The following is a 27260-nucleotide window of genomic DNA, read 5'->3' as shown; positions in this document are numbered from 1 at the left end:
TGAAGTGCAGTGCCTTCGGCGAAACAGCCTCCATGAAATGAATTCCCTTGTGTGAGCCCTATTAGACACCTTGCTTTCCAAGTACCTTGAATTAATCTGTCTCAGTATTCCTTTTCTTTACCTTAATGTGTCAGGCAGAGCCTTAGGACAGAATGTACTGCCAAGTCATACTACCAATCAGAAGTGAACAGTGATTTTGAAATGTGCCAAAGGTAATGGCAGCTCCAGGTATGTGGAGTGGAAAATGAAAAGGAAAGGAAAAGAAGCGATGGTGAGAAAGAAATGAGAAGAAAGAGAAGGGCGGGGGTTTGAAACACCATGTGAAAGAAGGACATGATGACGAGTTTCAGAACAGAAAATGTCACTGCATTTGGGCTACGGGTATTTGCTCCCAAACCCAGAGATTCATTTTACCACGAAAGATGCAAAATCGAAATGGGTTAATGAAATGTCACTGAGTTCGGTAAGGCAATCAATCTCACATGAGACCCACTGTTGGTCTTCTCTCTTTCAATAATATCAGTGCCCTGTCTCTGGCTTTGGTCTTTTCGCAGAAATTGGCACAGATATACTTCTTTACTGATGTGCCAGACCCACTGACTAAAACCTGGATTTCTCTCCCTTTCCAAAATGGCTCTACTGTCATCCTTGCAAGATTGTGGAAACAAGAATTAGAAATATCTGAGCAAGAAAACTACCTCACTCTCTTGGGTATTGTGAAACAACCTTCTTATCTTCTTTTTCCCAGAGGCTGGGCTCAATGACACTGAGCTGGAGCTATAGAAAAGAATTTCTAAAGCAATTTAGCCATTTTCTCTTATACCAGCAAAATTGGAAATCAAGTCTTGTTGTCAAGATATAAGTCTTAGAAAACTCAACATATAGGATTATAATTACTTACAATTCTGATTTATAACGAACTGAACTGGGAGGGGTATCTAGACATTTAATAAGTAATTTCTTTTTTTGCTGTATATATTCAAATAAAATGACCCCCACGGCCTTAATCTCTAAAATCCTAGCCAGCCAGAAAAACCAGCTGTCTAATTTTTTTTTGCTTAGTTTTGTTTTGATGATCATAACATGGATGATTCTAGCTATTTCTATTCTCATCAAATTATTTTTAAACATTTATGTACAATAACTTATTTTCTAACACCGAAAGGATGCCTATGATTTAAAAAAGTAGTGTTGGTCATCATTGGCAATAATAATTAGGAGCTTTTGAAATTTTGATTTGCTGTCATAAAATATTAAAAGGCATATGAAAGTCTAAGTCACACTCAACATGAAAAAAAGTAATAACATTTTTTGATAAGTTTTAACTGGTCTCAATTTCATTTTCTGTAAGAAAAATGTAAGGAACAATGATCAGAAGCACATTCTAAATTTTTTGTCATACTTTTTTCTGTTAAGATGATAAAACTCACATAAATTTATTTCTTAGAGTGAGAAGGATCTACCATGTATAGGAATTATATAGTAAAATGGGGATGTAAAGTCACATGACACTTAGGATTTTTCATAAGATGTTAATATGATAAAAGGCTTGGTTGTGTGGGATGTGGGCACTATGCAATACTAACACTGATCTCTGGTCTAAGGGATAGGCTATTTTCATGTTCACATGGCTCCCATTTAGGCAGGATGAAAGAACAAAGGGAGGTTGTATGCAAGATCGTATTTTTCACCTTGAATGGAAGATATTCAGACATCTGGAAATAGGCTTTTGAAAGAAATAATACTTATTTCAAGTATCTACTATTAATATACAAAGATATTAGTTCAAACATTTCCCAATTCTGATACCAGTAAGAACATCATCTCAAATCTTTTAATACCACTATTAGCTGTGTGTCAATTATACACTTTCTCAATTTCTTCACTTATAAAAATAGAAGACTGGAAAATGATGTCTATGTTTTGGCCCAACTTATTTTGATAGAACAAGAAGGCAGTGATTCAGTAATAAAACATGGATGGTGTTATAATAAAAGATCTCTGAGTACATTAAATTGGGCCCAAAGTATTTTTGGTTTTGGCTGAAAAAATATCTATTTTGCATGTATTTTTCTGTTGGATAAAAGGCAACTAGTGACCTTAGTAAAAGACACATTCTCACAGAGGCTTTAAGATCCACTCACTGATCATACACCTTGCTAGCCAATATACAGTGATTTTAGAGAAATTAATGCAACAATGGTTTATAACCTTGGGTGTGCATGAAAATCAAGGCACGGGGCTTGTTAACATACAGGCTGCTAGTAAAATGCCTGAATTTTCTGATACAGTCATTCTCAAGTGGAACCTAACTAAGAACTTGTATTTCTATCAAGTTCCCAGGAAATGATAATGTCACTGTTGTGGTCCAGGGACCACACACTGACAACCACTGGAACATTTTGCTAGTAGAAAGACATGTGATATTAGAGTTCTGTTTATTAGTTTAAGTTTAATTAGGAATTGTCACATGTATAAATTTACATAGCTATAAGTTTATATAGGTATAAATCTGGAAGGTACTTTGAACTAATCATTCAATGAGTACACAGTGTGTTCTAGCTACTCTTATTATTGCTATTAATATTATATTGTATTATTATTATATATTATATTATTATTATACTCTTATTATTGCTATTATTAATTGAGGTTAGAAGACATAGACAATAATTGTGAATTAAATAATAGTTTTCACTAAGGTACTACCATCAGTATTTGCACGTTGTGAAAATGCGTGTATTTTTCTATCTGTGATCCAATTTGAAAATTGATCTTCAGTAAAAAAAAACAAACATAAACAAAAAGGCGTATGAGACACCCACATTTCCTCTCTCAGACACATTAACACATACAAATGTGCATTTGACCTTGATCACAAACGAAACTCAGAGACTGGTTTTACTACCTTCTAAATCTGGCCTTAAATAAATATAATCTTTTCTTTTTTCCTCATCTAGACAAAATATTCATTGTCCTCAAAATAATTTTAATATAAAAATATCACATATATGTAAGTTTTATCCATTTTTCCAATTGACAGATAGTATCTTTGATAACCAGCCCCCACCCTCACCTCCAGTCTATCAGTATCTTATTTTATTTTTTTTGTCTTACTGAGCATTGAAGGGGTTTGTTATCTATTCCTCACCTGTCAGGTTTACTGCTCCATTTTAATGCAGCAAAAAAGGAAAAAGAAAGGCTAAATGTTAGTTGGCCAATGGTAACAAGAGTAACCATGACAACCAAGATTTAAAAAATAGTGCTCACAAGAAAGGATGCGTAACTGACACAGGAAATGACAGAGCATCAAAATACTTAATGTCCCCTAGTCATGAAATAAATGGAAGACCTAAGGTTTACATCTCTGAAAAAAGTGTGTGTGTGTGTGTGTGTGTGTGTGTGTGTGTGTGTGTGTGTTTGCTAAGGTTGTATTCATTTTTATTTATCACCTCCAAAATACTGCTACAGTTAATTATATCCCAGGAGGTGTTTGATGATCGAGATATAATTTGATTTCCAAAATAAAAATGCTATGAGAAAACTCTCCATGCCATGAGAAAACTAATGATGAAAATACAATATTTTATAAAAGAAATTCATTCATTTAAAATATAAAGTCTTCAGTTAAGAGTTACACTATTCCTTTAATGATATGGAATGTCTACAAATGTCATTGAACTGCACAAAAATTTGGCACAATTGAATAATAAACCACAAGGTAGGAAAGTGGCATAAATGATTTTTTCAAATACTTATTGACAAGTAAGACAATCATAAACCTTTTTTCCGAAAAAGGATTGAATACACTTTTATTTTTGGAAAATATAATAGTTATCATTATAAATCTATAGAGTGTGACCCAGCTATCTAGCAGGGCCAATTCAGAAACATTGTATTACCAGACATTGAAAAGACAGCTATCTTCCTCATCAAGGAGTGCTGCTGTATATGAACACATCGACTCATGGTCCTGGGTACTTTTTGAAAATATGTTGTAGTTTAAGTAACAATATTATTTGTGAAGACTATAATGTTTTCCTGTATAGAATTAATTCAAACAATCTTCACGTTGAGGCAAAAATCAAAGTACTTAGTGAGCTCCCATTGCAAAAATAAACGTACTAAATCCTTAATGTCAATATACTATATACCCATGTTGCTGAAATATCTGACACGCTGAGAGATTTTTGTCTATCTCTTTTAAAAAAATCCACACTTAAATTGTACAAACACAAACATAGAGCGAATGATGAAAATGATATGCAACTTACTGGTTAATTCTTAATTTCAAAGTAATTTACCTAGTGTGATAGGTTAAAAATGATCCACATATATATGCTTAACTTGCTCATTTTGTGGATGACTTTATTAAGGAATCAAGTGCACGAAAATTTACTCCTCTAGATGTAAAAGAAGCACTTAGTGAATTACCAGTTATGTATCAAAAGGCTGATCAAGGAGTCACGTGAACAAGTGTATAGTTAACGTACGAATCATATTCTCTTCTATGAAATGTCAGCCTTGGTACATATTTGGGCAGATATTTGGTGCAAATATCAAAGTTGAAAGGCCTTCAGAATTGGTAAATTTAAAATCATAGGCCAAGGGTTTTATTATACTCTGGCCAGCCAAGATGAAGGTGATGTTGAGAAATGAGCTAAACAAGAGGAGAGAACTAAGTTTGTTTAATACTATTTGACCTAAACAAAATAAAATATTCAATAAAGCTCAGTTACAGGCACCCTACTTGGCACAGGGATACAGTGAGGACCAACGAGTCCTCCTTGATCTATGGTTTAGTGGTAGGAAAGAATCAAGAGAACGGGCAATTACAAAAATGCAGTAGGTTCCAGAACAGGTAAGTAGAAAGTACTTTCAGAGGATAGAAAAAGAAGCCCTCAGGAGCTGAAACTGGAAGAGAGAAGAGGAGAGGAGGAAGGAAATCAGAAAGCTTTGATTTGGGGGTATCATCTCAATTCATTTCTAATAGGCATTTAGAGTTAGGCTAGACCAGGAGGAGTGACAGGGAGTGAGGGGAGGAGCCTCACAGGTGCCAGGAGGCAGGATCCATCAACACTGCCCAGAGGAAGTTGGTATGGCTGTGTACATCTCAAAATATTCTGGACTGTATTTACTTATTGACAACTTGGAAATATACGTAGAGTTTATATGAGTAAAGAAGACTAAAGGATCAAAGGCAAGAGTGGAGCTAGGAAGAACTAGAATCTCTATTTCAGTCCCATCTCCCTCATGGCCTTCTCAGGCCAGCATCTCCACATGGCCATGGGAATCATGCACTCTCTTCACGCTGTCTCCTCAGGCTAGGCTATTGCCAGTCAAAAAAGCTATTCTGTCTAACTTGTGCCCTATACTTTTCCAACCTCCAAATCCACACGTTATTTTTTTCCCTATAGTATATCATAAATATGTCTCATCTATTTCAAAATACTTTTCCAAAGAGGTTAATAATTTATTTTTAAAAATTATTTTCTACATAAAGGTTTCTTGGTCAGTTCTAGAACTAGTGACTGAAAAGTCTTATATGAGTAATAAATGCACAGAGTATATCAGTATTTAAGAATTTTCAATTGCTTAATAAATTTTAATTTGCAGGTGTGGACAGATGAAGGGAGGCTGGACTCATAACACAGACATACATACACACTTATAGACACATATCAGGCAGAAGTAACAAAGTACTAACTCTATTGCCTAATTTTTAGTGTTATCAGATTATAATATATTATTATTAAAACTAAGCTTGGTGTGGTGGTGCACACTTGTAATCCCTGTATTTCAGAGTCTGAAATATGAGGATCACAGGCTTGAGGACAGCCTCAGCAAGTAATGAGATTCATTAACCAAGTGAGATCCAGTTTCAAAATAAAAATAAAGTAGGACTAGGGGTATAGGTTGGAGGTAGAATGCCTCTGAGTTCAATTCCAAGTACCAAAAACAAAAAGCAAAAGCTAACCAAAACCAAAACCAAAAATTAAACCCAATTAGAGTCAGTCCATTTACTTAATTTATAAATGAGAAAATCCAGGCTCAAAATGTTGGGATGATTTTGTGCCACATGTAGCCAGTCTTTGACTTGAACACAAGTTTCCTGACACATAGCTTAGTGTTTTTCTAAACTTTGATAACATCTTTATCTTTGAAATTTTCATTTTAAAATCATGATACATATCTGATATGGAGCAAATTTTTCCCCAAAAAAATCACAGTCAAAGAAAATCTGTAATAATAAGCACCTGGAAAACATACTGTGATGGTTTCAGAAGGTATTCTAGGATCCTCATAAAACCACAGTGATAGTCTTATCAGTGATTATTAGTGAGTTATATGTATATAAATACCAAAAATGTCATATTAGCAGGATAACGGGTAAGAGTGAGCCACTTCCATATTCATTTAATTAACAGGAAGAAGTCTCAGAGTCTCCCCAGAGACTCTCCACCTCGGTAAAATATACTTCTTTATATTATGTATAAAACATTCGTATTTACAGAATTATTTCTAATGCAAGTATCTTGTAAACAGGTGTAACTGATAAAGGGACTTATCAATATAATATGAATCAACACCTTGTGATGTTCACTACCTTCTCAATGCATTATTGGCATAGACAAAGTGAAACATTTGATCAATAATTATGGTTATATTAGTAAAGATACTTTCAACTCTGAGTCATTATCAATGACCTATGTATAAACTAAAAAGCATTGAAAATAGGGAATGAAGTATTTATTATATAATTAACTTTCTTTAGAATGCAAGCTATAAAAATCACTATTCACTGGGTACAGAAGATTTCCTCTTGAACTGCTTCATGATAATCAAGAAGGACATTGTTGGGTCTACTTGAATTTCAAGTCAGGAATGTTCTTTACTGCTGAAGCAAGCATTTCTATTTCAGAAACGATTCATAGGACTTCAGATGGTTGGCTAAATATACTTAGTATTCGAGGATGTGTGCATTTTCCAACAATTGCATTAGACGATGCTTACATATGCACACACTAAAATGCAACTCTTAACAGAGTCATAAAACCTTTAAATATGATGCCTCTTTTTGCAGGATTAGAAAAAAAATTACGAGTGCATTTTCTTCAAACACATTCAGATGAAGCAAGAAAATGTAATAATAAATCTTTAAAAAATTATCAGGGCTATAATATAAAAAAATTATCAGGGCTATAATTCCTGTATTTTTTGCATTTGCATAATAGAATCACAAATATCATACAGATTTCTAGCGAGTGGTATGACGTAGGTTCACTCTACTGAAATAAAACTTTAAAAGTGAGGCTGCATTTTGAATAATCATAAAATGTTATGTGATAGAGTCTAGAAATGTTCCTGTCAGTAGCACTTGTTTCCTGTTCTGACTCCCACAGTAGGATGAGACCACTTGAATGGATATTTCTCCCCTCAAATAATTGGAATTTGACTAGTTTTTTTTTAATTGTTGCATTTTCTTTTGGCAATTCCTTAGCACACAAACAGAAAAGGGTACCAGTTCCTGCTTAGACTTGGGATCTATGACTATCCTGGGGCTTGTCAGTAGTACTTGCTTCCTGCCTTATCTCTTACACAGGAGAGAAGTGATAAAGTGTGACAGCCTTCTTTAGAAAAAACACTAATAAGACATGGGTCTCACAGACCCATAGATAAAAAGATTCAAGCCATCAACTAGGAGGAGATTTTTGCCTTTGATCACTTGCTTTCTCAGCTATTTTGGCATGGATAATTGAATTATGGTAGTGATCAGGAAGAAAACATAATGATGAGATTTTTTTCATTCTTTCTAATTATAAAATAGGATAGATAATTTGATGGGTTATGGTTACAAACTTCTTTTCATTTTTATTTTATTTGTTTGACCCTCTCTTCAGACTGGAATAAATGGAATGTAGCCTTATAAGGGAAAATTTTCAAAGAACTATTTTGAAGGTTTTTAAGAGTCAAGATAAGAGGCTAAGAAAGCCTATTCCAGAAATATAGGTAGAACAGGGAATGTGGGAAGAAAAAATAAATATAAGCCCCCAGAAGGAAGTGATATAGGTGGAAAAAAGAATTCTCGGAAATAAGATTATCAGGTTGATCATGTAAGCAAGAATCAAAATGAAGATATTCTCATTTGATTTTGAAGGACAGTAATAGGAAGAAAGACACAGAGAGAGGGGGGAGGGGGGAGGGGGAGGAGATATTTTTATTAAAAGGAGGAGAGATAAATCTTTATGGCAGCATTTCAAAAATAAAATTTTGTTTGGAAGAAAAGAAAATTTTGATAAAAAGAAGATAATTGAGAATTCATTCATTATGAATGTTTAAGAGAGTATTATCACATGATTTTTAAATTATTTTGCACATTTATCATATAATTTTAAGTAAGAAAGAATTTAGGGGAAGAATTATAAATGCCCTCTATCCAATAGACTGGGAAGTGACTCAGGAATGAGAGATCTGGCTTATAGATAGTAAAGGCAGAAACAGAATTGAAAGAGTGGAAGAACAGATAAGATTTGGTAGATATGAATTGATTATCTGCTTTCTAACTGTAGTCAAAGACACTAATTAGATTGATAATCAGGAGTTTAAAGACTTAGGTCATATATTTTAAAATACAAAACTGGTACTTTCTCATTCTCCCTTGTTGGACATAAATTAAAATTTAACAGTGAATATATAAAATAATAAATGAAAGTGGGAATCTGTTCTTTAATCTCTTTTTTTTTTTTGTTTCTTTTCTAATCCTTAATTTTTTAGCTACTTTTTGCTAAATCTTGAGAAATAGCTACAGGAAAATATTTCAGCACATGTACAAATTAGACTTTTGAAATTATATGGATATGTGATTAAAATACTGTTTCAAAGTATGGTGAAATGAATAATTAATCATCTAAAACAATCAAATAAAACTTTCATGGAATGATCTACTTGTAAATGTACTAATATTAAATATCATAAACAGTGCTCATCCTGTATAAAGCAGTGCAGGAAATAGAGACCAGAGTACATGCATGGTGGACAACAGAAGTTTATACCACACTGTGAACAAAAACAAATAGCCCGCTCTTTACCTTTTGTTCTACCTCTCATATAAAGATTATCTAACTACCACTGGGGCTGCAGTAAGTGATTCTCAAAGAATCAACCACATAATGACCATAGAACAAGACAGCCCCAAAGCTGCACCAGACAGAAATCTTGAGCAAACCTACCTTTTATAAAGAAGGATAGCAATGACAATGCAGATGATAAAGACTACTGCAAGGACAGGACCTACGACCCAGATCAAGCCTTCCTCTTCATCAGTGATGGGCTGGGGATCCAGATCCATTGACACAACGGGGTCCGAGTAGGGGCTGGTTGCATACATCTTCTGAGGAAAAGCAGAGTCTATTTCAGTTATTAAATAATGACTTTCCAAACTGTATCTTTAGCTTTACAAGGAATAAGACTCCCAGAACATAGTGAATTTGATAAAAAGTGGATTAAACAGTGTTAAGGAAATACAAGAGAAAAGAGGGAATAAAAGGAAAACAGATTTTTTGGTACTGTTAGTTTGCTTACAGAATGAAACATCTCATAATAAAATCATTTTGAAGGCGTTTATTACTTCATAGGTATATTCAGTGGAATCTACATATAGAATATTAGATACTTTTAAAATGTGTAAAGTATCAAAAATTAACCAGTCAGAAAATGTCCAATGAACATTAACCATGTGCTAATGTGTTAGGTAATAAAGGAAAGATAAGTAGAAACAATAGAGTTTCAGCCTCCAGGTACTGCAGGTTGAAAAATCAAACATCAAACATCTGAAATCCAAATGCTTTGAAATCCAAAACATTTTGAGTAATTGCAGATTTTCAAATGATGGTTATTTAACTGGTAAGTCTCTAAAAATCCAAAAAAACCCTTTTGAAATGGAAATACTTCTGTTCCCATGTATTTCAATTATGAAATAATCAATCTTCATTGCCCAGTTAAAGAGACCAATGTTAAAAGGTACACATTTTATAGAGAAAAATAAATCAATACTTAATCAATTATTAGCTTATGCCAGTGCTCCTTAGTACCGTATGTTTTTAGGTCAAGCAATGGCAAATCTACAACTTCAAAAGGGAATTCCAATATTCACATTATAGGTGTAATATGTATAGAATTGATGAAACAGCTATTTAAAACAAAAACTTTAGTACTTCAAAAGATTTAGTGGTTCCTATTTAATTTGATTAGGTACTTCTCTGAGGTTGGTATTCTGTTTCCAACAAAATGTCAATAATACCTATACGTTTAAAAAATTAAAGTTACTTGAAGGAATGGACTGAATGTAACTTTGTTTCTATAATAGTCTATTTTCTTTTGTCCTATTTTAATCTACTTTATGAAATATTTAACCTACTTTTATAAAAGTATTCTCTTGACTCTGCTCTTCTTATGGTCCTTTCTTTTCTCATTGCTTCACGACCGCAGTAGAGACAAACTCCATACTCACTGATTGGCCTCTTCTCCATCCCTCTAACTCAAACACTACCTTGGGTCCTATAGCCTCATTCGCAAAATCTAATTGTCTGAATTCAGTTCTGATCATAGGTAAGTTTTTTTTTTTTTCAGATTTTCTACCATTTAGCAAGACTTAAAAAAACCTCCCTTTTATGACTTTCCTACTTCTGCATTCAACTGCCTTTCTCTTAATCTTTCCAACCCCTCAAGCCATACTGAGTTAGCTGCCTCTGATGCTGTGCTATTGGCCAGCATTCTTAAATTCTGTTCTCCACTGTCTTCGCTTTTTCTCCCTTTCTGTTCAGATCATCCCCAGCTTTACTACCAGCTTCCTCTATTTATATTACTTCTACATTAAATCTCCTAAATTCAGAAACTCTATGAGGTACCAGATCTGCATTTCCAATTGTCCCTACATGCATGCACAACTGCAGATACAATTACTTTCTGATTTCTCAGATTCTCTCACGCTCTTACTGTGAATGGAAATGACCCATTTTACTAGTCTGTGACCCTCAGGTTCATCTGCACTTTTTGCAGTTTTGTGGGTATCATTTTGTTGTTGTTGTTGTTCAGGACCTAATTCATGCTTTCCTAACCATACCAAAAATTTCCTTCTTTTTGTAATAGCCATCACTGCTGTTAGAGTTACTGCGCTTAACTGCCACTGTAAAGCTTTCTAGAGGCTCTCTGGTGATTACTAGATAAAACTTAGATACCTTAATATGGTTCTTAATGTCCTCCACAATACTGTTTTAGACTTCCTCACAATATCTAATATATTCCATTAGATTGAGCTTTTTGTGAGTACTCAAATGTTTTATATCCTTGTTCTTTAACCCCTGTACAAGCTCCACAACATCTAACTCTTAAAAATACAACTACTCTGTGAAGCCCCAGTTAAATACCACCTCTTTAACTGAAAAAAAAACAAGACAAAAACAACAAAAAGTCGTTCCAAAAAATACAGGTGAAAGATAACACATTTAAGTATTTTTCTTAGCCTTTTATTCCTTTTCTAATGGCATTCCTCAAACTATTGTTATTTGTTTATATACTTCCTTTTCTTTAACAAAAGTATAATTTCCTAGAAAGCAGGGATTTAAATGCAATTTGTGTTTACATGCTTATGTAGCTAGCATAGAACTTGGTACCTGATGGGTTCGCAGAAAATGTTTGTTGGATAAAGTAAAAGGCTCATCTTTAAGATCACCAAGATGATCAAGATATGAAAAAATACACTCTTTTTCATTTTATGATCAGTAAATATATTTGAGTTTTTCAACCTTCATTTTAAAAAACTTAGTTTAAGTCATATATTCTGAATTTTCACACAATAAGCCCAGCATACTAGTAGGTGAACATATGCTCCACAGAATGTTTGCATTTTACAGGAACATTTTCAGGAAAGGGATTGACTAGACTTTCAGATTTTCTCATGCATCAAAAGAAGATTAAAAGCTCAGTTATATTTTCAACTTTCTCAGAAACAGCTGAAAGAAAGAATAAGATTGGGGGAGGATGTATGAAGATATATGGTATAAGGATTTACACAGAAGACTTGGCAGAGAGCCTATATATACAAGAAACATGAGTCTCTATAATTGTTTGTTGTTATTTATACCCCTCTCCCACATTTTGTAGGTCACATTCAAATTGGTGGGCAAAAGTGAGTAAAACTCACTGGTTTAAAATTCTTAACCAAAAGTCTTTGAGATAATACTTTGTTCAATCAATATGAAAATTCAAGCAAGGATTTTCTCAAAGCACACTGGTTTCCAACCCAAATCAGGAAACAGAGCCATGTTAAAATGAAAAGAAAACAAAGCCATAAAATGATATGTGCCTCAGGAAAAGTAGAATTTGTTCAGTGGGTGGGAATAATAAAAGAGATGAAGCCTTAAATCATTCAAGACTGGTTCTCTGTTATTCTTAATAGGAAGCAGTTGAGTGGGGAAAAGCTCATGTTTTTTGGGGGATGGAAGAAGTGATGCCAATATACCCTTGGAATGGTTACCCCTATTATGAACATTAGTCATGGAAATCTGAAGGTTACAAAAAGTGACTACAAGTATTTATTATACTAATCTGACACAATTCTTGTCTTTACAGTTAATGCTGGACTTTACCCATATATTCAACATGGGTGAAATATACTTATTTGAAAAACATGGAGAAAAGGGGCAAATATGATAAAATTGAAGCCAGGCATAGTGGTGCATGCCTTTAATCGCAGTTCTTGGGAGTCTGAAGCAGGAGGATTCCAAGTATGAAGCCAGTCTCAGCAACTTAGTGAGGCTCTCAGCAATCTAGGGAGATCCTATTTCCAAATAAACAAAAGTAAAATAGATCTGGGATGTATGTAGTTCAGAGGTAGAGCTCTCTGGGTTTCATCTCTAGCACCAAAAAAGGATAAATATTAAATATCTTTGTTCGATAGATGACACTTGGAAGGCATGGACCCTTCAGCAATGGTGGTCCAATAAACACTGGTGGATATGTTTGGGAAACAGAAAAAACCCAGGTCTGAGTGGTGGAGTAGGAAGCCTACATGATGGGATGTGTTTTCTTTTCTTTGCTGGATTCTCTATCTACCTCAGTGTTCTGAATGTGCTTTCTAAAATGTTCAGTGAGCTATTTAAAGGAAATTCCTCTAATGTACCTAAGTATTTTTCTAAAGAAAAAAGAAGATTCCCAACATCCCATTCCCTTGATGTTCTGCCTTAAAACCTTCAAGTATAAAAAGAAACCTATTTATACATTAAAATTCCAGGAGGGCCATCACTTCATTTTGAAATGGTACTCTGCACACAAAGGTAAACCCGGCTGCCTCTGTGTTCTGATTTTCCACCAGGGAATTCCTCCAGCTGTTTGAAGAGCGGTCCCACTGTAGACACTAACACCTAACGTGAAGACACCTTTGATATGTTCCCGGCTTTTTGCATGCAGAAAGTGACTGGCTAAACGGAGCTGCCATGCCTGTCAGGCTCAGGCCCTGATTAGAAAGACCCCATTTGGAATATGTGTGTTGAATGTTAATGTGAACTGTCACTCACCCCTTCCCATCTGCAGTTTCTCTCCCTTCCCTTCCTCTTTTTTAAACACTCAAAACAACTGAAGCATAAAATGACATAGGAGCAAAATGAATTACATAAGACAACTCATTATTTAGAGTACCTTAGGAATTCTTTCTTTTATTAAATTATTTCATTTTTTGGCTTTTCACTGATAAAGTCACTTGCAAAGTGCTATAATAAAAGAAGATGGTTGTGCTTGCCTCTTTCTAGACAGATCTAGGCAGTGACACCTTGGAATCACTGGTAGTTACAGGAAATAAATGTGACCACTTATAAAGCCAATAATTTCAAACACTGGAAATATACTATGCTGAATTTTGGAGTTCGTTAATTCCTATTGTAATCACCTGGGCTGATGTCTACCAGATATTGTATGAGAACAGTACTTTATTTTCAGTAGTGATGTTAAATGGACAAGAGAAGAAGATGGTGAACAGTGATGGATGGAAGAACAGGCTATGTGTATTAAGTTGACAGGTCTAAAGAGCTATGTGAAGTAGTGAAGGACAACTTCACGTACTAGAAGTCCACCTTACTTCTGGTCATCAGAGACATCCTCTTATCTGTACTGAAATCTCATGCAGTATACTCAGCTGCGATGAAAAAGTAGGCAGCCCGGTGTTACATTAATGACAACTCAAAAGAAATAATTAGGATGGATGTCCCTACATGGTCCCAAATAATCTCACAGGATACTTGTAAAAATGTGTAGAAGTACCATAGGAAATAGATGCCATCATAATTAACTTACGGACTCCGCATGTTCCATCACTGCTAACACAAAGAAGACGTATTCTTGACCACTTTGGAGCTGCTTGTTTGTAAATCCACCATAATGCTTGTCATCCCCCAGGGTGAACTCAGTGGGAAGGACATCAAAGTGAGCTGCGATATATGGCTTTAATTCAACTTCTCTCCCATAACGGATGCTTCTGCGTCTCCTAGATATCTCCTTAAGCAGCTTAAGGAAAAAGCAACAGGAAAAGAACTATAAACAATAATCCAACCTATGAATGGTTAAATGGGAGAAATGGATTTGCGACTGGGAGCATCCTAAATACAATTTGTCCGCATTTCATGTAACAATGATAGCATCAATAAACCTCACTTCTCTCAACTTTTCAAATGTTTGTCTTCCTGTTAAGTGAAGATGCTGGGCTCTTACAAGGCCAGATTTTCAACCCTGGGCAATTAGATTTTTACTGGTAGCCTCTATCATTTCCTACACTAATGCGATTCTTTCAAAGGGCAATAGTGCATCCTAACTTATTTAAGAAAAAAAAGACAGCTTGAGTCATAAAAAGTCTTGCCTTGCAGAAGATTTATTAAATAAGCAGTGACTTCAGATAAAGTTGACCTTCAAATATGATCACGTTTTTGGAGAGGTTAGTATAATTTGTAGTGTTTTTAGTAATGAGATAACTTATATGATATAAATTCCCTGCAATCAAAAGAAGAATCTAATGGATACTTTTTAATTTGTGTACATTAAATAAACATTGTCACTATAACTACTGCTGGCTTAACTTGACTCCTGGATTATCAGTTGGGTTGTGATTCCTCACATTTTGTCACATGACCCACTTTTTCTAGAACTTAGTTCTCTGGGGAGTTTGAATATCTTGCCATGTGACATCAATATTATCTTGAAGGAAACAAGCATATGCATACATATACAGATCCTTCTTACATTTCTTTAATAAGCAGAATCAATTTTTAGATAACCTATTGTCCTGAACTGACCCACTTATTGGAAGAAAACCACACTAATGGTATTATGATAACTGATTTCAAATGTCAATGTTATCTTTGTCTTCTATTATATATTGTTATTTCATAGGATTTAATAGAAAATAAATGAGCAAGGTGGTGTACACCTGTAATCCCAGTACTTGGACAACTGAGATAGGATTGTAGATTCAAAAACAGACTTAGCCAACATAGTGAGACTCTCAGTAACCTAGAAAAAACCCCATTTCACAAAGAACAATAGGTCTTGGGGTCTAGCTAAAAGGTAGAATGCCCCTGGGTTCGATCTCTAGTACCAGTAAATAAATAAATTAAATAAATTAATAAATAGAAATAAGTCAATTTCCATATGGAATGCCATTTGAGGTAAGCCACAAGTATTGAAATAGTTTCTTAGAGTTTTCACTTTATTTCTTTTAGTATCAGTGCAGAAAAGGCAATGTATCCAAGGACAAACTAGAATAAGGCTCTATACCTATGGATAAATATTGCCTTCATCTTGATAAAATTAAGATATTTAACTTAGTAGAAAAAACTATTTATTATCCTTGATTGCTAAAAACATAGTTTAAAATATGGCATAGTAAAAATCAAATCAGTGTTATCTACTTAGTACAATAAGATACTGGCATAATTAAGGCTAGGCTTCTGTGATGATATTAGTTGCAGACTATATCTGTGACACACACTGGATCCTTCTGTTAAGAATCTGGTGCATTACTATCCATTTTGTACTGATAGTTTCAAATGAGCTTAGGTGGTTTGAAATTATACCCTAAGATTACAGAAAACCATGTTTTGGTTACATAGGTAGTTTGTGCCCATGTTATTTGCCACTTAATGAAAAGGAAAGTAGATTGGATACAATATGTTTGGCAAATGTTAAGCATCTGATGATAAATTCAGGTAGGTCGATCAGTTATCTACCAATAGGCCAATTAAAAAAAAAAGCAGAAGTGTAATACTTTTTCAATTCTATAATTATATTTAGGTTTTGTTATAATAATATCAATGCTAATAATAATAGCTACTATTTTGTAAGCATTTAATAGGTGCCAGGAACTATTCCATAAGCCTAAAATCACATTAGTTCATTTACCCCTCACAATAAACTTATAATTATAGCTCTCTACTTGTATAAAAGGAAACTAGAGTGCAGTAGGAACTCCCAATGTATAATTAGACTCAATACATAAAATAAAATGAAATTATAAGTAAGTGGTATTTTCAAACTTATTCTTACTTAATGGTTGTAAAAAAAATCAAGAAATTAAATGCTAGGTTTAAGCTCAGTCTAAATTATTTTAACTCAGTATATACTTAGACACATAATGTTTATGTATCGGCTTTCACTAACCCAGATGAATGGATTCTTTCTCTGGATTCTTTTAACAGGTTAATTTAAAAAAAAATCTGATGTAATATAGTCAATATATTATATTTTAAAAGATAATACAACAGCTATTGTTGATATGCAGTAAAAGATGATAGTCCATTACTCTGAGGGCACATGCACTACAGATGAGCTGAACAGCTTTTGAAATTGGTTAATCAAAAATATTTACCGTCAGTTGTTTATGTGACTGTGTCCCCTCTTCTACTTCACTGATCAAACCCTACCTTGATTTTATTCATATTTCAGATGCAGGCAGCTGTCATAGTTCATCTAGATCACTGTCATCCCCATGAGAACCTTTCACTAGGGTTTTATTTAGAAGTCTTAGAGAAAGTACCTTGGAATAAAATATTCGTGTGCTTTTAGTATTCCTAGGTGCAATGCAGTCAATCATTAAGGTCCAATCTGAAACAACACCCTTTTCACTATAGATTGCCCTAATCTCTGAAGGACATTTCCCGTGTTATACTTTAAATGACTCAAGATCTCAGATGATACCAAGTTAGGCAGTATGCTGGTTACAACCACAAATTACCACATTATTCTACGACAGGCCTTTGAAGGAGAGTGCAATGAAAAGCTAATGATATATTACATGACCTGCTCTGAATTAAATATAACTAACATTTTGGTAGTCATTCTGCCCCAAATTCACTTCAGCTATCAATGTCTGCTCTGACCAGTCTGACCTTGAGAACAGGAGTTTCAGTCTATGAATTTATCATGTGGAGAGCATCCACAGATAAAGAATAAATGAGCTCAGAAGATAATTTTGAGAGTAACTCTATTTAGAAAGCCCCTTTCAATTTTTCATGGGCTTGGATGTGTGGCATACATGTGGAAATCCCCTTAGGCCACCATACTATTTGATGATATGGTTCTGACAATTCGAATTATTGGCCTTCCTGAAAAATTACTTGTTCGAATACATTTAAGAGAGGCACACTGCTTTGTCAAACTTGGCAGTACCAAGCCATAGATAAAATCACGACAATGCTTTTATTATCCATGATAGGGGGAAAATCCTGTCTGCAGGGATCAGAAACTGGATGAGTAGGCATAAAGTGAGGCCATAGCCTACTTTCATTTGTTCCCCTCCACAATTGTTCCAAGATGAATTGGAGGTAATTCCAGAAGATATATCAAGGGCTTAAGCTCTTTATCAGAAATAATTTTCATTTTCCAGTCAATGCATATCTTATTTCTTCCACCATTAATTCTACAATGTGGTCTCAATTATATCAGTAGGAGAAGTGGGAAACAGCCCATCCTGACCCAAAATTTTGAATTAATAAAATGCTCTTTATCAAAGTATTATACAGATTAATGCACCACAACTTTTAGAATGATTAAAATGACCCTTTGTTATGGGAACCAGCAGCACAGACCTGTAGAATTTAATTGCAAGAAAGTTCAATGTCACATAGCCCTATACTTTAATCCATTAGCGTTGCTATGTCTTTTGGAGGTTAAAACCTGGCTGTAAAAAAACTCGCCTACTATTCTTTTTAAATGGCTTCACTTCTAAGAAAAGCTTATTGCTTAAAAGTATTTGCGGTTATTTTGCCTTAGATCTCAGGGCCTTGAAAACGTAAAAACAACAGGTAGAAAGATTTAGAGCTTCTATAAGTTGACTTTACATTTTCAACTAAAATGTGACAGTGACAATTCTGTAATTCAGCTAAAAGCCAGTTAAAATAGTAAGTGCATGTCTGGATTAATGGATTAGTCAGTTACATGTGAAATTATGTCTTGCTTTAGAACCTTTACAAAAATCCAGCTGAGCACTTTGTGTCTTCAGATGAAGGAATACTGTTTTTCCAATACCACAGAATAATAATTCTATTCCTTTATTGTAAGAAAAATTAACTTGATAACACAGCTAAAATAGCTGAAAATATTACAGCAAGTATGTCTCATTTTATACCCTTCCATTGATCACCTAATCAGTATCTAATGACACAATACATTAGCCTACCCTTGAATGCATCTCACCTTCTGAACATAGTCAATTTTAACTTAGATAAATGAAGTGGATAATGATGAATCTCACTTCTAGAGATGACATACAACTGCCAAAGGATGCTAACAGCCCTGATTTGTCAGATCACCATCTCCTTTGTCCAGACATGTTTGAAATAAGCAGCACTCCCGATAATGCAGACTGGGAATGTATCATTTTTCTTGTTCCTTTTTACTAAATTGAGGTAGAGAGAATACCTAGAAAGAACAGGTTTTGCTATACAATATAATGCTAATTGTAAATAAACCAAATAAATTGAAATCTTACATTTTCCTTATGGGCACCTGGGTATTTGCCTCATGAACCTCTTCAAAATAGCATATTGTTAAAATAGCAAAGTTTTTCTTGTATTTCAAATGTTAATCCCACCTATTAACTTGCAGTGGTCCTCTGAGGATCTGGTTTAGTACACAGGATCATAGCTTTCTTATATAAATATAAATATGAAATAAGTAGGGCTCTTTCATATTATATATTAATTTGAAAAATGCTTTTTTCAAGATGTGTTAAGTAAAATGCACCTACGGTTGTAAGTTCTTGGAAATTAAAATCATGCTATTTAGTACTTGCTGTCTTTTGTTTTATATTTCTTGCTTTGAATAAAACTTTATGAATTGTTTTTTTCTCCTTGCAGTTACAGGCACTTTTAATTCGAAAAATCCAAAGGATATAGAATAAGGCAAACATTTGATAACAAGTGGAATTCTGAGAGACTGGTTAACATCACATAATGGGTGAAATGAACTCTGCTGCAAGGTACAATTTAACATTTGTAACAGCTTCAGCAACTGTCAAGCTAATGAAGGCCCTTGGAATTCATATCAGTGTCAATTAAGTCTTTGCTGACAATTGATATCACCTTCCTTCATCTACATCATGTTTTACAAGGGGCAAAATATTAAGGCAAACAAATACTAGGTTGTAAGCTTTATGTTTAATGTCTTTTAATTAATGCCAAAGGATCTTTGTTGAGGTCTTTGGAGTACCGCCTGCCCACTGCACTGAGCCATCTGACCCACTGGATGTGCAGAATCCAGCCCTGGATTAGATACTGTACAGCCCCCATATTTACTACATGACTACTGAAAGACACAAATGACAAAGATATAGTTACCTCATCTAATTCCATTTCATCTGGACTCTCCCATGGCTTGATAAATTTACCACGAGATTTCTTCAAAGGCACAATTATTATGTAGTAACCTCTGCACAGAAATGAAGAGACAAAAATAAGGTTATTTCAAAGGGGAGAGAAAATGGATATGCTCTCACACCTTCCACAGAGCAACAAAAGAGATGAAAGGCAACTTAAGGATATGGAGTTGTTCTTTTCTGACATCAATGATAAATAACCACCCGTTTGTTCAATTTAAAAAACAACATGGGTAGACATTTATGTGTGACTTCAATGATCTTATATGGTAATATCACCATGGTTGACCGCTTTTTATTAGGTATCATAAACAGAGCAGGCAGTTAGTTAGGACCCTGGTGCTGGACACATACAAAGCTGGTATATTGAAATCTACCACCCCAAGCTGCTGAACCAAATATTCTTCAAGAGAGTAAGTTTCAAGACTATTTTTTATTTTTATACTTTGATTGGTACATTATAGTCTCACATCATAATGTAGTTCATAGAGATAGTGACATATATTCACACAGCACTTGGTGGGCTTTCCCCTGGCCCCTTCTCCCTTTTCCCCTTCCCCATACAGGGTATTGAGATTGACACCAGTATTCTCATATATGTACTTAATGTCAATGGAAGTGATTCCTTCATTGATCTTCCTCTCCCCTCCACCTCTCCCCCTAGACCACCTCCCTGGCTCCACTGCAGTTTTTCCTCCATTTTCTGAAATCTCTCTGGTATTCTGACTACTTCCTAATTTTTGCATATGAGAGAATACAAATGAACTGTCACTTTCTGGTCTTAGCAGTGAGAATATTTTTAAAAGAAGGGGATGGCTGGGCATGGTGGTGCATCCTTGTAACCCCAGCGCTTAGGAGGCTGAGACAGGAGGATCGCACATGTTCGAAGCCAGCCTCAGCTACTTATTGAGGCTCTCAGCAACTTAGTGAGACCCTGTTTCCAAATAAAAGTATAAAAATAGGTCTGGAAGTGTAGCTTGGAGATAGAAAAGCCCCTGGGTTCCACCCCCAGTACCACACAAAAAATAAAAGAAGGGATATAGAATAAAAGTATTCTTAGGTTTTATATCTATTATTTTGGTCATACAGACAAATACTTTTATTTATACTTAAAAGTATAAAATTATTCATAATTTGACAATAATGAAAAAAAATAAAATCTTGTCTCTCATTTTCCCTTTAAATTCCCAAAACTTAAGGTAGCACTGTAGAAATTTGAAAATTCCCACCTAAATATGTTCTAAATAGGTTTCAATAAAATGATGTCTATCGTTAGAGACTCGTGTCATTGAGTCCTCACACTGAGAATGGTCAGCTAAAATTTAAATGCTGTTTAAAGCTACCTTTTCAAAAATAAAAAAAAAATTAATAGTAAAGTTGTTTTGTAACTTCACCACAGTGCATACAATTTTGTTTTTGTTCATGCATAGGGATTTTAACAATGTAAGAATTTTGAATATAGAGTATAATAACTACTAATATACTAATCCTTTTCTTCATTTCCAATATTATTATATAAAATGCATAATCTTATTTTGCCCTTCTATAGCACATTCAAAGACAGTCTAGGTATACGCTATAAGGTTATAAGAACAGGACAGAAGATTAGGTGAGATTAAATAATTGCCTAAGTTAAAACAGTGAGTAGGGGGATTCAAATATTTGCCGTGGTTGAAGTCTCCCTTTTTCAATTGCTTTATGCATCATAAAGTATTAATTAAAAATTCCACACATTTGGTATAGGTTTATTGTGAAAATGAGAACATACACATACACACACGTACCAGAAAATATTCCCATACATTTTAAAGAGAAGGCTATTACATGGGACAAAGCAAAAAGGCAAAGGGGATGAAGAGACCTGTGTTCCACAGTATCACAGAGACAGATGTATATACAGGAATGCCTCTTTGTACTCATCTCCAAGTAAATCCTGTAAGAAACTCAGCAAATTCTCTGTGCTAACAAGCTCTGTTTTCATAAACATAGGCTAGAGCTAAGCTATCTAGTACAGTAGCCACTGGGCCTCTGTGGCCATCACGCTTTGGCAACGTGGATGGCCAGAAGAGAAATGTGTTCTAAGTATAAAAGGAACATTGGATTCTGAAATCTTAGTGTGAATTGAGAATGTAAAATATGGTCATGACATTTTTATAATAGTGATCAGATGTTGCAGTGGTGCAGATGTATTATTGGGTTAAATAAAATAAGTTACTAAATTAATTTCATCTATTTTTTATTTTTTTACTGTAGCTATGAGAAAATTTAAAACTTCACAGGCAGTTTTCATTATATTTGTTGAGAAGTGCTACTCTAGAAGATTCAGATGAAGAATATGGCATCTAAGATATAGCAGGCCCAGATTTGGGTTCTACTACTAGTGTGTTGAGTGATCTTAGGCTGCTCACTTATCATCCCTGAATTTCAACTGGATATTCTGAAAAATGAGAGTAAACAATATCAGGATGGTATTTGAGGGAAGTACAATCAATTACCCCAAAGTACTTAGCAGAGTGTACAAACACACAGCACTAATCAGATGCCAAGTCTTCTTGGATAGGCTGAACATCATGATAGAAGAGAGGTATCCGAGCTTTCTTATTTACTGGGACCAATGACATTATGTGAGATGCAGGTTAAGGAACTTGTGAAACTTTCTCCCCTCCCCCAGTCAAGAATTTAAATGAAACCAGACAGTTATACCAGAATCCTTTCTCCATGGTTCTCTGAGCAACTAATCAATAGATGCACAAGATTATATTACCTAGACATTTATTTTTTTTACTACAAATAATCATGATGATCAAAGAGGGTGAGAAGAAGGAAGAGGTGGAGAGTGTTAGAGAGATCAGTATCTTTTATTTTATGATCCAGAGTGAGCTGCCTCCTTTGCTGTCATTCCACTACCTAAAGGATTTGCCAAACAAGTCCATCATGTTAAACAGGCATGGAATTGAATGAACAGAGGCTGCAACTGAGCATACAAAATAATGCTTAGATGTGTTTGATAAACACACTTGTCAAGGAGCCTCTTGCTTTTCTGCACAACTGTACCAAATCAGGAGAGCTCTTTTCCTAAAGGAGAGCTCTTCCTGCACCCTCAGCATTATCTGTGAGTTTCCATTGTCCTCTTTCAGAATCTTATAAATCAATTTTAAGCTGATGAATTCTACTAATTTTTCTCTTAATTTTTCTTGTTTTCATACACTGATTTGCCATTCTTGTACTTGAAAAAAAATGCATTCTGCTGCAACTATTCTAACTCCCCAACTATTCTTTTTACTTCTGGCCAGGCTAAGAATTGATCAGCCTCCTCCATCACAATTAATTATCGCTGTGGTCAGATACCCATAACCTTTTCTCTCTACTTGTCTCTAAAGCATTCATCTGGGCAGTCATAGTGGAGCTTGCTTCAAAGCAGCACCTGCACATTTAAAAGAAACAGTGCACCAGCTTCTTGAATTCCACATTATCGAACAGAAATGCTGCCTGGGTTGAAATCTGCACATTTAAACTGTGCTCTCTGCAACTAAGGCTTTGCAAACATCCTTATCCTTTTCTAACCTGCATTCCAACTTTGCCACAGGAAACTGATTCTCTTGAAGCCTTCTCTTGATGAAGCTGTTGTTCGTATATAATGATGATTGACTACCAATCTCACTAACATGTATGGGAGACAGGAGTGGGATATGGAGGGAAACACACCAAGTGTGTATGCATGCATGTCTGTATTACTTTGCCCCTCACTATAATGTACAATTACAATGCACACATAAAAGTATATTTAAAAATAAATTAAAAGCCGGGCGTGGTGGCGCACGCTTGTAATCCCCGCGCTTGGGAGGCGGAGACAGGAGGATTGCGCAGGTTCGAAGCCAGCCACGCTGGCTTAAGAGACCCTGTTTCCAAATAAAAATATAAAAATAGGTCTGTGAGTGTATCCCAGAGGTAGAAGGGCTTCCAGGAACACCAGTCCCACCAATAATAAATAAATAAATAAATAAATAAATAAATAAATAAATAAATGGAACAAATCACATCCTGTTCTAGTCGTTAGTCTCTCTCCTATACCTACTACCAAAACACTTCAAAGAACTGTATATTCTTGTGTTCTTCCTTTCTTTCTCTTCCACCTATATCCAGGCAGGGCCTGCTACAGATCCTGCTTCACCACTGCTGCTGACTGTTATTACCCCAATGGTGTGATATGGAAGAGAGCGTTTTGATCCTCTTCTTATATCATCTCCTAGCATCATCATACCATGTTGGTAGGACCTTCCATGAAAGTTGTTCTCACCCTTTTTTTCTGAAATACAACTTTAATATTTCAACTTTATTTCTTCTTGCATTAACTTCATTTCTTAAGCAGAATTTATTATCTGCTACCCAGCTAATAAATGATGGCGTCCCTCTAGGCTCTAGCCAAGAACTTCATGCCCACCCCCACTTTTCTCATATTAAGAGATTGTAATACAAATTGTGGCATAGATTATCAGCTAGATTCAAATGATTTATCATATTCCAACTGTCTACCTTTATTTTTCTTGCCCAAAGTATCTCTACCTTGCCATGGTTACAATGAAACAAATAACATGCAGCTCTTATATTATGCCATGTCCATTAGAGTACACATGCAAGGCACCTAGGTGTTATCATTAATGATCTGCTTTTACTCTCTTCTTCCTTAATACCCAACTATCAATGAGTTCTCTTACTTATAAACTCTCTGTCTAATGTGTTGGCCATTATCCAACTCTCCCACCAGTGCTCTGGTCTTCTCCCATTTTCTCAAGTCTGTGTAATAGTATCCTAACTTTCTCTCTTCATTGACTTTAGCTTTTTCTCTGAAATTTTCATTTCACAATACAAAATGATTGTGCCATTTCTACTTGTTAACACATTTCAATGGAGCATCATTTCTCTTAGGATAAAGACCAAAAGGAATTAGAAAGCCCAGCAGGCTCTTGCCTGAATCCATCTTTCCACACTCTCTGAGCTCTACCTTGATTGGCTTTTAGTGTCTCGAATTGATTTTGGTCCATTCTGTCATCAAACCTTTGATCATTCTGTCCTATCTGCCTAGAACCTTCTGTCACTCCCACCAAGTTAACTCCTCTCTTCCCTTGAATATCAATTCACTCATTACTCCCTAAATGGGACCTTCCCTGAGTTCTCTGATTAGATCAATTTTCCCAAAACACTGTCTCAATGGACCATTTTTAGTCTATATTTTTTATCCGATTTAAGATATGTATGTATATTTAGCAAATCATTCCTAAAACAGATATACATATAATATCTCAATTTTTGCTTTAGTGCAATTTTATCACTCAGTAATTTTTTCAAGGTAAACTGGAAGTAGGGTGGGGTAGGTGGTTCTCAGGGACTTAGGTCTCTCAAATCAGGTAATCAAAAATGTTTGGGGGCTTTTCTTGTCTGTCTTGATTTCTAACTCTCAATCTCATCACAATTTTTCCTCTTTTCTCCAAGGGAATAATGACATGCCCAAACAGAATTTACAGAAAATATGCCTCCCTGCAGCAAGAGTAAGGTGATTACTGTTGACCCTTGTTCCAAAATATAAGGACATTAGGAAAGATAAGAAGATTCAGATATAATGAGAGAAATGGGGAGCTAATATGTGCCTTATAAATTAACATTAACCAAATTATATAAACTGAATTTGGTATAAAAAACTTTATTGCTTTTGGAATTAGATCAGCTTAATGTATGGCTAAAATTAAACTCTACATTCTACTTTATTTGTCTTTCTCAGGTTTGGAGTTTAGGCTCAAAATACATTTTTCAACACAGACCTTAACTATTAAACTAGCAAAAAAATAAGTAACTTCAATATCGATTTATCTGGAAAGTCCATGACTACTTATAAAGTAAGCTGTGTTTTCTCAGGATATTAGATTTAATTAGGTAAGTTAAATTTAACCTTCAGAATTTTAATTATAGTAAATAAAGTTTTACTAATTTCATTTAATATATTATCATCAAGGGGCCCAGCTCTATATAATTATATGAGAAGGCGAGCTCTGGTAGCAGTTCCACTTCAAATTCAGTCAGGCTTTTTGTATTAGCAGTCTTTCGCATACACAAATTTATTATTTAAATGGGAGGTTACAATCTATCTCAGTTTAATGCTAAATGTTAATCCTTGTATAATTTTATATATATGTATATATATATATATATACATATGTATATTTGCTATGGTCATCTTGATATATAAGTTTAAATAAAAAATTTCCAATAGAAAAATCACAGTAGATTGAATGATCTTACCAGTTTCTTTTTATATTAAGGCTTTGACTCTTTTTAGGCATGTATTTTCAGAAAAGTTACTTAGTTAATTAATCCCCATCTTCCTCCATTGTAAAATGGTGGGGCAGCAATTCTCGGCAGTAGAAAGTCAACCTCTTCAAATTCTCTCTTACTTCTCAAGGCAACACAGTGATTTATTGCTTTGTGACATTAATGCACATTCTATGATCTGTGCCAAGCAGGTGTGCCTAGATCCCCTTAGTTCTAGGGTTTGTCTGGCTAGCCCTGTTTATATCTACTACCTAGGGGATTCTTAAATAGTTAGCAATCATACTAGAAAATAAATGTCCTGGTTTGCCAATAAATCCATAGTTATAGAAGTAGGGATGTGGCTCAGAATGTGAGCTCTTGGGACAGACTCCCTGGATTCAAGTAGTTCTTTGGTTTTGACACTGTACACTAGAACAAAACAGTGTACTTTATGTCTTCCTCAACCATAAAATAAGATTCTTCTTGTGAGGAACATAGGTTCATGCAGTGTCCTTTGAATAGCATCTGATAGACCCTCTGAATATATTAAGAATTATTAATATCATGCCAGACATTGTGGCATGTACCCATAGTCCCAATACTTGGGACCCTGAGACAGGAAGATCATAGGTTCAAGACCAGCCTTAGAAACTTAGCAGGTCTCAGCAACCTAGCAAGACCCTGTTTCAAAACAAAAAATAAAAAAAGTTTAGGGGTATAGCTTGGAGATAGAATGCTTATGTGTTCCATCCTCAGTAAAACACACACATACACACACACACACACACACACACACATACATACACAAACACAAATTATTAATTTCAACTACATGCTATCAACTAGAACACTTGGTTTCTCTGGGCCTCTCTTAACTAACTTGTAAATAGAAAGAATACCTACCTTAAAAGGTTACTGTGAGGCTTACATAAAGTCTTCTAACATCTTCAGTAAATTGCAAAGTACTACATAAAATTAAGACTTTACTTCTCAGAAAATGTAATGAATTATTCCTCCCTAAACTGCTAACACTTGTACACAA

General features: G+C 34.7%; 1 protein-coding gene across 10 annotated transcripts in view; it reads right to left on the bottom strand.

Annotated features, from left to right (window-relative positions):
- The window catches only part of PTPRD (protein tyrosine phosphatase receptor type D), a gene marked incomplete at both ends in the record, with an annotated part of 415865 nt that overhangs the window by 124879 nt on the left and 263726 nt on the right, over positions 1–27260 (bottom strand). For 6 of the 10 annotated variants that reach the window (XM_080708743.1, XM_080708735.1, XM_080708737.1 and 3 more), the window contains 3 exons: positions 9231–9391; positions 14347–14556; positions 19878–19968. In XM_080708743.1, coding sequence (XP_080564869.1) covers positions 9231–9391; positions 14347–14556; positions 19878–19968 — 462 coding nt within the window. Of the gene's footprint in view, positions 1–3151; positions 3167–9230; positions 9392–14346; positions 14557–19877; positions 19969–27260 lie in introns of all 10 variants that reach the window. The other 4 variants (XM_080708734.1, XM_080708736.1, XM_080708739.1 and 1 more) reach the window with 2 other exon arrangements.

This window comes from Muscardinus avellanarius (genome assembly GCF_963383645.1).
Source record: "Muscardinus avellanarius genome assembly, chromosome: 13".
Taxonomy (NCBI): Eukaryota; Metazoa; Chordata; class Mammalia; order Rodentia; family Gliridae; genus Muscardinus; species Muscardinus avellanarius.
The sequence above is the reverse complement of the archived record's forward strand: the minus strand, read 5'-3'. Positions and strand labels throughout refer to the sequence as shown.